The sequence below is a fragment of the Stegodyphus dumicola genome, chromosome 8, assembly GCF_044657685.1.
Source record: "Stegodyphus dumicola isolate Sdum_Otavi_A_Nest chromosome 8, ASM4465768v1".
In the NCBI taxonomy this organism is placed as follows: domain Eukaryota; kingdom Metazoa; phylum Arthropoda; class Arachnida; order Araneae; family Eresidae; genus Stegodyphus; species Stegodyphus dumicola.
This window is the reverse complement of record NC_140775.1, coordinates 36,000,262-36,014,732: the sequence shown is the minus strand read 5'-3', so window position 1 is coordinate 36,014,732 and position 14,471 is coordinate 36,000,262. Positions and strand designations below refer to the sequence as shown.

At 33.7% G+C, this 14,471-nt stretch overlaps 1 protein-coding gene across 1 annotated transcript in view; it reads left to right on the top strand.

Annotated features, from left to right (window-relative positions):
- The window catches only part of LOC118185792 (G1/S-specific cyclin-D2-like), a 63,396-nt gene that overhangs the window by 46,261 nt on the left and 2,664 nt on the right, over positions 1-14,471 (top strand). Inside the window, exon 4 of the mRNA XM_035355699.2 lies at positions 13,650-13,798. Coding sequence (XP_035211590.1) covers positions 13,650-13,798 — 149 coding nt within the window. The remainder of the gene's footprint in view (positions 1-13,649; positions 13,799-14,471) is intronic.

Genomic DNA, 14,471 nt, shown 5'->3' with positions numbered 1-14,471 from the left:
CATTGAAACAACCACAGTAATTTTGTCGTTATCTAATACTCGCTTTCAGTAAATTGCAAAATTATATATGGGTTGTCCATTTCTGTTTTAAAGTTTTTTTCCCCCTCTTTGTCTAGCAGTAAAATTTGTTGCCCATATGATTTAGGATATACACTAATACAGCTAGAAATTTCACAATGAAAATCAATTTTGCATTTAAGGATTGTACGAAATGTAAAATTTCATGCAAAATTTAAAATTAAGTTCTGCTAAAATTATCTAAAAGACTTTAAGATGCATTAAGATTTTTTTGAAACCTGTTGATTAATCAAAACTTTCCACTTTTCGCAATTTACAATAAATGTAATTTACTTAAACGATTGCATTAATTTTGATGAGGTTCTTAGGTTGACAACTCCAACATAACAACTCGTAAGTTGACTAATATTCCGCTAATATTAATACTTGAGAATTAAAATAATACTTGAAGATTGTATTTTCATCCCGCTAACCACTGTTTGACTTTTAAGATTGTGTCATAATTAATCAGTTTTTCTCGAGGTCATTCATTTTTTAGCACTCTCATTTCCATTTTCTTTTCCAGTGGATGACGCTGAAATTATTGCTTTCGTAATTAGCTAGTATTTATCAACTTTTATTTATCCTTTTCGTAATGTATTTCCGATAAAGGGCGTAAAATATTTTTGTTTCTTGAACAAGATGAGTATCTTGAAAACTGCATAAATATTTTTTACAAAACCACCATCTGTGTAAAGTTGAATTTACCTTAATTTACGAAAATTTTCTTCGTGGTAGCTATATCTTTGCATCCGGAGTTTTGTTTATCATCTATGAGGCGCAAAGAAGCTCTCTGGAATTTTTCCACTAATATCTCAGTGCAAAGAAAATGTGGTAAAGCACTTATCATCCTCGCATTCTTGAGCGGACAGGAAATTTACAACTTCCTTTGCCGTTAGTTCTTTAGCCCTTTTAACAGTGGTTGATGTACGGGACGGAGGAGAATGTCCGCGTTCCGCTGGACTTGATTCCCTTTCTTTTGTTCGAATTCGCCTCCCGCTATTATAGCGGAATAGTTGACCAGTGAAGATGGTTATCATGATTTTCGTGGTTGTCCTTTCCTTAATTACAAGTTGACTGCTCTTTGATTGAGGTTTAGGTAAACATTGACATTTATGAAAAGCTTTTGATAATGTAAAGCATTGATTATTACCGGAAGATGACTTCCGAGAAATATCTGTGCCTTTGAACTCATGGGGGGGGGAATACAATTTTCGTACAGCGCTTTCTCATTTTAACAGCGCATCTGTCTATAGTTTCGTTTAAGTTTGGAGGAGCAGTGATATTTTATTTTCTTGCGTAAAAGAATCTTTATTTTAAGTGGCCGTGCTATTCCTGAAGTTTCTTTTTAAATGTTTAAATTTTTGCTTTGTGTTTTGATGCTACTCTCCCAAGAGCTGCTTTCCAGATCAATCAAATTTGGCTTCTTATTAAAAACCACTGTTACTATTATGATAACTTAGAGCAATGAAATACATTTTTTCCCCGCTAGTACGAAATGTGTCATGGAGACATTTCATTCTAATGATTGATATTCACTGATTGGAGCTCACCAATAAATATCCCACTTAATTCGTCAGTATTCATAACGTTATATTAGTAGACAGAGATTTCTAAAGAAGAATTAAGAAATGGAACAATCTGGCTCAGTCATTCTAAAAACAAGCTACACCTCAAGGAAGAGAAATACATACTGCTAAAAAATGCATTCGTCGCATAGGAATTCCTTTGAGTACTGATTTGACAGAATGTGGGAGGGGAGAGAAATAAGGAAGTTTAGGTTATGACATGCCGAAATCTATCCATCGGAATTCAATTCAACATGTGCTGTATGTTGTTGAAACCTACCCGGTTAAATAGACTTTTGGAAACTGAATAGTTAAGTCTGAAAGGAAAAGAATCATATGTTAAAGTTGTAAGTTGAGAATGACTTAATAGCGGATACCTTGAGTAGGGATGAGAGGAACCAAAGTCATATGAACAAGTAACTAATATATTAACGGCGTTTGAAAATATGCAATAAGCGACGTGGCGTGTTATCCAAATGATTTCAACAACTTGAGTTGCGTATAAATTAACCAGGGAACAAATGTGAATAATTTGAAAGTTCATTATAGGCCTTTTCACTTAAAAACTTTGTTTTGATTCCAAAATAGATTTACGTGCAGGATCTCCATGCTGATACAGTTTGAAACGTCATCTTCCCGCTAGATTGACGTCGCAGCGTTTTACACCAAGACGACCTTCACCGAGTTCAAGAATGAAAATGAGCTCCGTCTCTTGTTGTTTATTGTCATAGTTCCAAGCTAGAACTTGGCTTAGAAGAGTTGACGATCTTTATCTTTTCTCTCACAGATTAAAAGATTTGTCTTTATGACTTCGCTCCACGGCATCTTTAAAAAACACGGTACGTGTTGGCGCTTTCGCTTTCTTGTTCGCTGTTCTAGAACAATCAAGAGGGGGGTCAGGGGATCACGGATTTTGCAATGGGATGCGATGGGAACCTGGGCATCGCATGGTCGCAATTACCCTTTTCCTGTGCGCGTATGTTATGACCTTCAGGTGTACAACTCGGCATCTTGAATGCCTCAAGGACATCTAGGCAGGTTACTTCTGTGGACGATGGGAGCGGCCAGTTACGATTGGCGCTTTGTGAGTGGAAGAAATTGAACGAGGCAGGTAAGAGGGCCGGCCATGGTTAGGATATGTATGCTTTTTATAAAAGAATCTTTAGATACTTTTGGAATGCAATATTGTATGTATGTTATTCCTGCATTACTTTGTTGGTTAAAAATAGCAGCTGCGAAATTTTATGAAATATTTGTTCTGATACATAAAAGAAAATCTTATGATCTCCTTTTACGATAGTAAATGACCGTACGTAAAACAGCAGTATTGAGCGGCGTATGATTTATTAGTAGTAACCTAGTTAAATAGCTTTTAACTGTAATGGTTTTGTTAGCTTTTAACTGTAATGGTAGCTTTTTATTGTCGAATCCTAGCAATGTTTCTTGCGAAGAAACATTGTTGTGAGATGGTATGCTTTCTGTTCACGGTAACCATTAAACGCAAATGATATAGAAAAGCTTTGGATGCTTGAGCAAATACTAATTAGGTTATTATGTATCATAGTAAATCTAATAAATGAGTAGTTTTCTTATTTTTATTTTTAACGTTAGTTACAACTACCTAGGTGGCGAAACGGGTGTTATTGCTCTCAATTCTAGGAAAGTACGCATATTGTCGTTGGCCGTAGACGTTCGACACCAGTGGTGGCATATCCTGATTTGGATCTTAGTACCTCAGAAATTAAAATCTGAATGTTTCCGTACGCTTCTTTTCCATACCTCCAAACTCTTCGAAAAACTCGATAGACAAGAAGTCTGCCCAATATCTTCATCCGCTTAGATACGACAAATGCAGGCGTTCACACATTACTTGATCATGACCAGTTGGGATGGGAGTTAGCTGCTTCTTTATCATCGTACAGACCTAGACCTGACAGCGGCCGAGCTGACCGAGTCATTGAATGCCATTCAGTGATCTAATCTTGCGATTTGTTTTTCTTCGGATGAAATCAACAACAAACTTCGGATCTCAATCCAAAAGCCCCCCTCCACTTTTTAAGAAATCCGTTCACAAAAGGCATTTTTATGGAGGCATATAATGTGCCTACAATTTTAGGTAATGCTTTGGGTACAATTTTAGGTAATTTTAGGTAATGCACAAGGCGCCTCTCTCTGATCGATAACACAGCTAGAAATGCGAATTTTGCGCAATTCCTGTGTTGAACGCGTTAGATTATCATAATATCTCATTTAGGAAATCTGACACGTAGAAAAGGGGGGGGATTTTTAGGTCTAGTGTTCCATCTTGGAGCCCCAATTTTTAAAAATGATCAAGCTTTCGTAAATATTACGACTTAATAAACATAGAAATTTTAATATCATTATACAGTCTTTAGCTCGATTCTCATGTCATCAGCTTTAGTGACTATAGATACTAGTCTATAAATCCACTGTTATTCTAAGGAGTTGATTGAGTGCTATCTTCCTGGCAGTCTTCATTAAGTGATCGCAGATATGCATGCGCACTTCTGACACAAGATATTCACTATATATGAAAACAGATATGATCAAGAAACGTGATTTTAAAATGCATTTTCATTCCTTAAAAGTGTAAACATAGTATATATAGAACATGTACAGTACTTTTTCAATCAATGCAGTATCATTTCTTGAGGACTAGACCAATTTCATAATCCTTTACTTCGTATGTACGCATTTAAGTGAAAGTGTGTACAGCGTGTAGTATACTGCAGATTATGCTGTAACTTTTTATAGTGATGTAGGTGTAATAGTAATGCCTTTTGTGTAATTGATCAATTAAACTTTTTTTTTTGTGTGTACATGTGTGTGCTTGCTTATGTTGGATGGTTATTCCCTTATTAGTCTGGTATTATCAGCGATTTCACGAAATCGCAATACTTCTTGAACCATACTGGACCGACCATTACGGTGACATTGCTAAAGAAGTTTTGTTTATGTATTTCTTTATTTTGTCCTGTAACTTCTTAGAAACAGATAGTTTAGTTATATTCCATTAATCTTTCTAATCTTTGGAGATATTCTGCTAGGCATCTTTTAATTATTAAGATTCTTTTTTGCTGTCTCCTCGAACCAGTTAAAAGAGAGCGTAGGTTAAAAATTAAGAATTCATCTTTATCGAATGACAGACCACCTGTGAGGGATTCTTAACCGTGCCTATCCCTTAGGCTGTCGACTCTCTGCAGACGACCACCCCACCCCAAGACGGAGCTTGTCCGTGGTATGCATTTCCGGTCGAGGAGCGAATGTGACCGGGCGCTCATCGACGTCTTATCGATAAGGGCTATGAAAAAAAATTGCGTTTCACGCCTAGCAACAGTTGCTGGTCGAGAACTGTTCAGCTGATGTGCAGGAATGTTTTCACTAACGATGCCGTTTCTGTTATAAAAGTCACAAACGGAACAGGAAACTGCTACAAAATATTAGCAAAATTGTCAAAAGGATTGAACGAGAAGAATGTTCGGTACAGAACACAATATTTTACGTATAGATTACAGAAATGTGATGTTAGTTCATGAGGTTTTGTGTATTTGCCAACTACTTCACAGCATAGTTCTTTCACAGTCTTTAAATTGCGTAACAAAACAAAGCAAATATTTGCTAAAAACACTTTATTGGTAACCAGAACTTATTGTTGCACAGTTCTACTTTCAATTTAACATAGATAGATCTTATCCTTCCACCTTCCAAATCTAACAGTAGCCCAGGCTAATACTGGCAAAATAATACGTCGTTTGTTTCAGTTGCTGAATGGGTTGGTTGCATATATCTGTTTCTGCGTATAATAATGAATACTGACTAGTTCATTTTCCCTTCAAGGGCTTTCATAAAAGACCTTCAGAAGGCAGATGGACCTCGGATACTCTGCTTTGAGTAGTTAATTTACTGTTAAATATTATTAAATATTTAAGTACGGGAAATACCAAATATATACCATTAAAGATAGGAATAATCGCTTCGCCAAATAGTGTCCTCAGTTGCAGCTCACATTTTTATAATTTGAATCATGTGTAGAGACACAGCGTGTCATAGGAATAAAAGCATCATGGAGCAGATTAATTAAAACCGACTGATTAAAATAAAAATTTACAAGTTGCAATAAAAATTTACAAGTTGCAAGACTAAAATAAAAACTTACGAATTTACAGTATGTAAAAAAAGATGACTAATTGGCGGAAAACTTATTTTGTTGCTAATGAAAATTAAAAAACAAAATTGCTTGCGTTTGAAACTGAATGCCATGTATGTGTATAGCAATGCAAATGCTATATACTCGGGTTTGTAAACATAAAGTATTACACACATTGCAGAAGATTATAAAAATAGCTTCAGTTTATTATCTACAGGTTTTATACTTTAAATAAGGAGTTTTCAAACTACGGGCCGCGAGCACTGTCAATCCGGGCTGGCAAAGATTTTTTAAAATGATTTCATAAAATTTAAAATAAGCAAGGTAACATACACATTAACTATTTTATATAACAACCAAAGTACATTGCCAACAGTGGGTGGAATACCTTAGGACTCTGTTAAAAAAATTGTCATTGTGCTTTTTACGAGAACACAGGTTTTAACCTACAGTAACATTCTATGTTTGTTCATAGAAATTTTTCAGTTGCGATTTAGTTTAAATCTTAATTTTTTGTTCTAAATATGTTGTAATTTATTTTCATTTTGGAATTTTTTTTCATACCAAAATATGAAATGACTCTGAGCGAAAGTTTGCACATAAAAATGTAAGCAAAATACGCTGATAAATCGTTACAATGGGAGGTAAAGCCACTAAAAAATAAAATTACATTGCGAACCGTCTCTGATCTGAACCGACCGAGTCTCTGATATTCTGGGACTAGAATATTTTTCCAAAATTTTTAAACCGTTTTAAGAAACTGGTTTGGTGAAATTGCATGAAAGCCTAAAAAACAAGTCTGTGTGCTGTCATAGAGGTGTAGACCCATTCCAAAATCTCGTCACCTTGTTTAAAAACGTGTGTATGTCATTCGTCATAATTATATCATGCTGTGATGAAGACTTAGGTGCAAACGTCACTTAAACCACGCTCCTGGGCGATAGCCGCATCCTGAATGTAATAACGTAGCGATCGCATAACTTTTTATGATGTTATTCATAACTGAGAATAAAATTCTCAGGAGATGCGTAGATAAGTCTTCGTATTTGTAGTTACTCCGATAAGCAATGTCGTGTGGAATAATGGCAAAGATTTATGGAACTTTACGTATGAGGAATTTTTATTATATGAAAGATTGTTGAGGATTTGTAAATACTGTTTAATTTGTGATCATAATTGATTATTAAGTAATATTTCTGAAATAATAAATGCTTACTAAAATATGAATGTTTAGTGTATTTAAATGGCATCATTTCGCAAATAATGAATTTTAAATGCCGAAGCTGTATAAAATTAAGTTCAGAGTCTTAATTTTATACACGCTACAGTTTCTGGAAACGTAAAGTGTAATTTTTGAAAAGGGTGTTAAAAAGTTCCCTTTGTCTTTTTAAAAATTTATGGTTTACTGCTCATCCATTCATATAATAGAAGAAATAGTGGTACCTATTTCCATGTATGAATGTGTAAAATCACCATAGCAACCGCATCAGAAGGAAATCCCATCATTCGTCCTCCAACCAATCGGAGGTTCATAACCCTTTTTCGTCACGTGAGATCCTGCATTCCAACCGGTGGGAAACTCGATATTATGGGACGCCTACGCGAAAAAAACTTTCATTCACTCCGGTCCACTTTTTTCCTCTCTCTTTTAGCGCGTCTCTACCGAACACGTTTTTTAAACGTCTTCAAGGAGGTATTTTTCCTTTATTTCTTCCTTCCTCCCTATGTCTTCTGGCGATGTTTTAAATGTTCCTCCTGTGATTTCAGGGACGCAGGTCTTTGTCGGCAGGGTTGAGTTGTTTAATGAAACTTCCAGATTGCTTGCGGGGTTTGTCTGTTGAAACACCGGACGCCCTCTACTGTGTTTGTGTGTCAGTGATGCAGAGAATCAATTCGCGCTACCTTATTCGTTGAATTCGTTTAAAATTTGGAGCTGTTATTTTTGCTGCGCGGTTACGGAAAAATATACCTAATTAAAAAAAGAAAGAGTGTGTGGGGGGTAAGGGTATTCAACATTGTGTGTGTAGTGTGTGGGGGCTGTAACTCTGAAGTGCGGTGCGTTCAGAATCTGATAATCTGACTTTATTTTACTATTACCTAAATTAAAGTTTGTATATTTGTTTTTAATATGATTCACAATTTTGTCCCAAACAAAATATACAATTTTTATTGTGTCAGATATGTAACACGCAAATGATGTATGGTGGTTGAATTTGCAGACTCAGAAAAATGACAGCAAACCTAAGGCATTGGATCTTTAGACATTATTTCTTTAAACTAAGGGATAGTTTTGAGCTTTTGCAATTTTGTCCGTAACAGTATTACGTTAAACGGAACAAGCTATTTTATTAAGATTTTTTTTTAAAGAAAGTTTTCAGAGTATATTTTGTGTTGCGTGATATCACAATTTTTTTTTTTAAAATTAAAAACCTAATTATTCAAAGTAAACTCGCACAATATACTGCTGAAAATTGATCAGTATAGACAAAAAGTAAGAAATTTAGAACCCATTCTAACACAAAGATCCAAAAGAGTGAAATTCAATCCAATAAATACAAAATGAAAATTAAAGAAATATGAAATTAAAACCTAAAAATATATATCAATACCAGAAAAAAATTAGATAAGAGGAATTCAATTAGATCTGTGTATGCAATGTAAATACGAATCAATTTTTCCACTTGAAAAAAAATTCTCCCTGAACGCAACAGGCATAGATTTCGTTCTTTATCATAAAAAAAATTCCTAATTACGGAATTAACACTTTTTTTGAATTTCGTATAATGGAATCAAGTTTTTCTCCAAAATCCGTGATGCGGATTTTCACTACGATTTTCTGAGGGAAAAAGTGTGATTAAAAAATTATGAGCAAACAAATGCAGTTAGTTAATGTTGAATACCTGTTGTCTCTCTTCTTTTTAAAGTTGAGACATAAATAAACGAAGCATAATAATTTTTGATTAGATAATTAAGTTCAATTATCATCCTTCACAGAGGTCTTTATCATTGAATTGATGTAATTGTTTATTAAAGGAGTACATACACATTATTCGTTCATGATCTTACATTTGCGTTTGCATCGCAATATTAGTAAAAATAATTTAGTATGTTTGGGATGACCTCGGGAAATAATCAAAGCAAGAATTGATAACACTAATTAAAGTCAACACACTGCCGCGCTTTGAAACGTCAAAGGGTGAATTTTCTGATATTAAGAGTAGGGTTAACTGATTATTAGAATATAATTATATTACGTACATGTATAAAGATGTGCTAATCGATCGAAATTTGTTTTCTTAATTTAAAATCATTGAAATAAATTATTGTTACGAAATGTCCAGCCGCGGCAAGAGAGCTTCCCCGCAAGGCGCGTTTAGGGTTGCTATATTTGGCGAGAAATCGCCCATTTGACGACAAAATTGGCGGTATGCCGGAGACGGATGGAGAACATTCTATAACGAATTCTTTCCGGTTTGGCCCAGAATGTTCCCGAAGGCAGGCCCAAAGCTATATAAACCATGACTACGCGGAGCAGCAATCCATCGTAGCGTATCGTCGAGTGAATCGTATATCTCGCAGAATATTGCGAGTTGGTGCATCGAGAGTTTATATCGTTGAGGCTGTCATCGAGTGCATCGCGAGTTGTAGCGTGAGTCTCGAGAGTACATTGAGTTCCGAGAACGACCGAACCGGATCGGGAGCTCTACTCTAGTGCTTTGCGTGAAGTTGTCTTCAGTGTTATAGCCGGATTGCCTAAAGGCTGTGTTGCTGATTGTTTCGGCGTGTTTGCCATAGTTTTTCGACGACTGTAAACGGGCTTTTGGATCTGTCCTTTGTAATACTGGCTAAATTATTTAATAAATTGTGTTTACATTCTTCATCAAGTGTTGTCGTCAATCGCTCCAAAGCCACGAACCCGTAAAAACGCAACAATATTATTATATGACAATGGGATGTTGGAATTTACTGATGATAAAGTTTGAATACGATTTTAAATTTATTAATTTTTTATTGAAAAGAGATATGTAACAAGCGAGACCTGTGATAAAAGTGCAGTCAGTGTGTTACATCTAGGTCAGAGATTTCCAATCCTTTTCTTGTATCGATCCGTTTTAAATAAATGCGTTTTTTCCTCGACCTCCTTGCGGTCGTCTTTTTAGTATGCAGCATACAACATAATTATAATATAAATAATTGCATATAAATAACTTAAAGATAATAATCAGACTAAAATGGTTTATTAGACTTATTATTTTCTGTATTATTATTATTTTTAAATTTGCAAACATTAAGAAGTTTTCAGAAACAAAAATCACAGATTCAGACTGCACGAAAGTTTGATTTTAGTTAATGTTGCTGACTGCGCTTGATGTATTAATGAAATTTTCTTTTTAAACATTTGGCATAAAATTGCTCAGTTATCTTAAATTATCTCGATTAAAAAACATGAACCTGTTTTTTGTTTTTCATAGTGAATTATCCACTCGACTAAATTTGGAATATTTCTCTCCGATGACTTAGCATATCCAAGTGTTTTGAATAAGACTTGGGCTTGAAAATATCCTCTTTCAATGCAATCCTCTTTTTGCTTATATCTATATTAAATGGTATGCTTACTACATGATGTAGCTTTACATCAGTATACAATTAATTAATTATCAGACGCATATTCGGCTGTCGACCTCATGATCAACGTTGATTCCCTTTAGAATTTCATCAACTCCCAGGAAGGCGGGGGGGGGGGAGAATCTGTGTTCTAAATCATCAAGAAAATGTTGTGTTTGAGAAGAGGAGGGATGTTTTAAGTTCCGTGCATGATTCCTGAACTGCGCATTCTTTAAAGACATATTCATGTGGCATACCTGACCTAGGTATGGTGTTTACTGCGTTGAAAAGAACGCGATATTTCCATTATTATCTTTTCGTAAACAAACGTATTACCTATCTAGATATCCCAAAATATTACACCCGCACAACTCACTTTCATATAATAAAATACACTTTTATCTTTGGCAGGCCTTTTTTGTTTTTTTATTCTTTCTGTTCGTGGCAGGTCCGCGAGCGTACCTGGCTGGTAAGGTGTGTGGGCCTTCTCGGTGAGGGCCTGGGAAAAGGATGACCTTGGCCTCGCTCGGGCAATTCGCCAAGTTCGCGATCGATGTTTATTGTTTCCTTGCCTCACTATTTCTAATATTCCTTATATACACATAAAGAAACCTAATAAAAGGCATATATATATCAGATTCGTATAAAATATTTGTTTTCCTATAAATACACTTAAGCATCTTTCTGTTTTGTAGTTAGTGTACAGTATTTATAAAATCTTGTGTTTGCCAATAAAACTGTGTTGGTCTATTACAGCGATTCTCAACCAGTGTACGCATAACCACCGGCGGTATGCAAGAGAAAAGTAGGGGGTACGCAAAGAAACAAAATATTTCTATTAAATTCAAAAATCTCGTGAAGAAAAAGAAAAATTGATAGAAATTTTCTGTGATTGAACTGAAGATTTCAAAAATAACATTCTTGTTAATTTTAGGCTGAACTGAAAAAAAAAGAATTTAAAGGCATTTCAAAAAAGCTGTTAAATTTTTATTCCCTTTTCGCGCAACCTATTTGTGTGAACAAGGATTTTCTTCAATGTTATAATTGAAGAGGGGGGGGGGGAATAATCATACAGAACAAAATTAAAAGTGGATCCTAATTTATGGTTAAAGCTAAGTGAAACATGACCAGACATAAAGAAATTGATCTCTCTTAAACAGGCTCAGATTTTACAATAAATTTTAGAATTACAGTGTTATAACTTAAATTTTGATAATTAAAATGGTAACCAAGTTTTAATCTAATATTTTTATGTGCGCATATCTAATACAAATAGCCAACAGCTTGTGCAAATGGCAATATATATTTTTCTTAATATTTCTATTGAGAAATTGAAAAATAATCATTGTAAAATGGAATGGTGGTACTGAAGTATTTTATTTTTTTTTTAGATGGTTCGCGTTAGTGAAAAGGTTGAGAACCGCTGGTCTAGTGTAGGGGGGGGGACTTGTAAAAAAGAAGCACTTCTGTTCTTCAGATAGCTCAAAATATTCATACCCTTTTAAGATTTGCTGTTTAAATTTAAAGTGCGATTATTCAAATTTTTGAATTACAATAAAATTATGATAAAATTAAAACCATAGTTACCAGTTTGTCAAAATTTTGCACTTGATGAATAGGATGTTCATTAATCGTTAGTAGCTCTTGTATTAAATAACAATGAATGGAATTATGCATCTTTATTTAAAAAAAAAAATAATGGAACCTCCGAAAATATTTCATGGAGCCTTTGCGAAACAAGTTTGGATATTTCTTTTGTGGGGATCACACATTTGTAAACAAAGGAACATTTATAGTTATGCGACGTGACAAGTATGGAGAGCAGTAATCAGCCAACCAATTAATGACTCTTCGCGCAAAAAATCTGTCCTTTTGTTTATCGCAAAAATCAAGCAGCCGTGAACCCATTGTCGATGAAGAAGGGGGGGGGGGAATTGAACCTGATTTGTCTGATGAGATTTTAGCTTTCTGTGTGGTTGTGAGCTTCCCTACGCATTTAATCGCTTTCCTAACAAAGCCGATGGATTGCATTCCATAATTGCAACAAAAGGTCAAATAATAATTATCTCCACATTTTTGTCACGCACGGTATCATTTGCATCCAAGCATAGTCGGTTTAATAGACAATCCATTAAAACAAGAATAGAAGAGGAGAATATAGTGTCCTCCATGGGAAAGGGAAAAGAATTGGGAGTTCCATCGCTATTGTTGGGAATTTGTTCATTGTCATTCTGTATAGTACTCTAAATATGAGAGAATCTTTTAAGTGTTTATTAGAGCTTTGTGTTGAAAGAAGCTTCAGGGATTTGGGAAGACGGCGTGCTTACTGAATTTTGATTTTTCAGTAGTCTATTTTTTTTTAAAAAAAATTTCCTAAGGCTATACAGAAAAACTTTAACAACAGCATTATAAGGTAAATAATATAATAAAAATAATTACTGTTTCGTTTGTTTAAGCACGATATATTTGTGTATTTTTTTAAAAGAATGTTACTGAAAATGGCAAGTTCTATAAACTTCTATAAAATGTATGTCAAGGTGTCATTCTTTCAGTATTGCATCAGTCTCATGGATACTACATTTTCCACCGCTTTAATAATTCATAAGTTACGCAAGGAAGATATAGTATCAGCTATGATTTTCATACTTGGATATGACTATAAGTTGCTAAAAGTTATGTTATTGGTGGTATATTTCAGGTTTCATTCTCGGCTACTAAATGAGCTAATTGTATGAATTTTCCTCATCTGTTTACATATTAAATATAGGCTAGTTTGTTTCCCTTAGAAAATGTTCCACGTGCATACATATTGCCTTAAAATATTGTTAATCATATAAAAAGAATAAATGAATCATATAAATATATTTACTTTTTTAGAAGGTAGCACTAGTTTCACAATAATAATAACAAAAATTTTTTGCAATCCCTAATCAATTATTACTATAAAACTTAACCATAAATGTCATATTTTTTCAAGTTTGATTATAACACATGAAAAAGAATACAATTCATCTTTTACTTTCATTGCTGCACTTAGTGAAAGCATATCGTGTGAATTCTAGTAAAAGTAAATAAATGCTCATAACTGATTAACAATGCTTAGTGTTCTTAGCAGATTCTTTGTTCTGAAAAATAACTGTGTTTATAAAAGTAATTTGTGTATACTAAATATGCATATTTTAAAATTTAATTAAATAATTTAATGTAAATATTAGTTTATCTAAAATTCAGTGATTTTTTTTCCTCCCCAGATGTTAAATTTTCTATGTATCCTCCTTCCACGATTGCTGCTGCAAGTATTGGAGCTGCCATTCAAGGGTTAAGAGCACGTCTTGATATACAATGGTCTTCACCCAGTGAATTACTTTCCAAATTACAAGCAATCACTGGTATAGAAAGAGTAAGTATGATGTATGAATTTTATTCCGTGGAGTTATATGTGCAGTTACCTTTTTAAGTATAACAATAATTAAAGAAAATTAAAATTTATTTTTGATATTTAGAGTACTATTCTATAAGCCTTAAGAATATTTATTTGAAGGTTTCTACTATTCAATTTAACTTTGATGGTAATACATAATCAAACTTAAATTGAGCATGTATTGATTGTAATTGCCAATTGATTTAAAAAACTGAAAATACAGCCTTGACCAATTTATTTCATATTTGTGTAATTTAAACGACATTTACATTTTTGCTTTTGAAAATAAATAAAAAAAATCATGGAAATACTTTTTGAATCTTTGTTAAAAATTCTATTTCCATTTTCATCAGACATTTGCTTTTTTTTAACCTTATTCAAATTTACTATGCAGAATATGAACATAATAGGAGCATTCCTATTTTGCCTATTATAGTTAGTTAGTTATTGGTATTAAGTTGGTAAATTTAAAGAAAACATGGTTTAAAAAATTTGAAAACATAAGGGACCAAGATAATACTTTCTTTTTACTTTAACATTTCATTGCTTGCATCATATTATAGGCTTATCTATATATTATACACATTCATCTAAATTTATTTAATAGCTTCTTAGTTTAATAATATATATGTGTGTATTATTCAAAAAATTA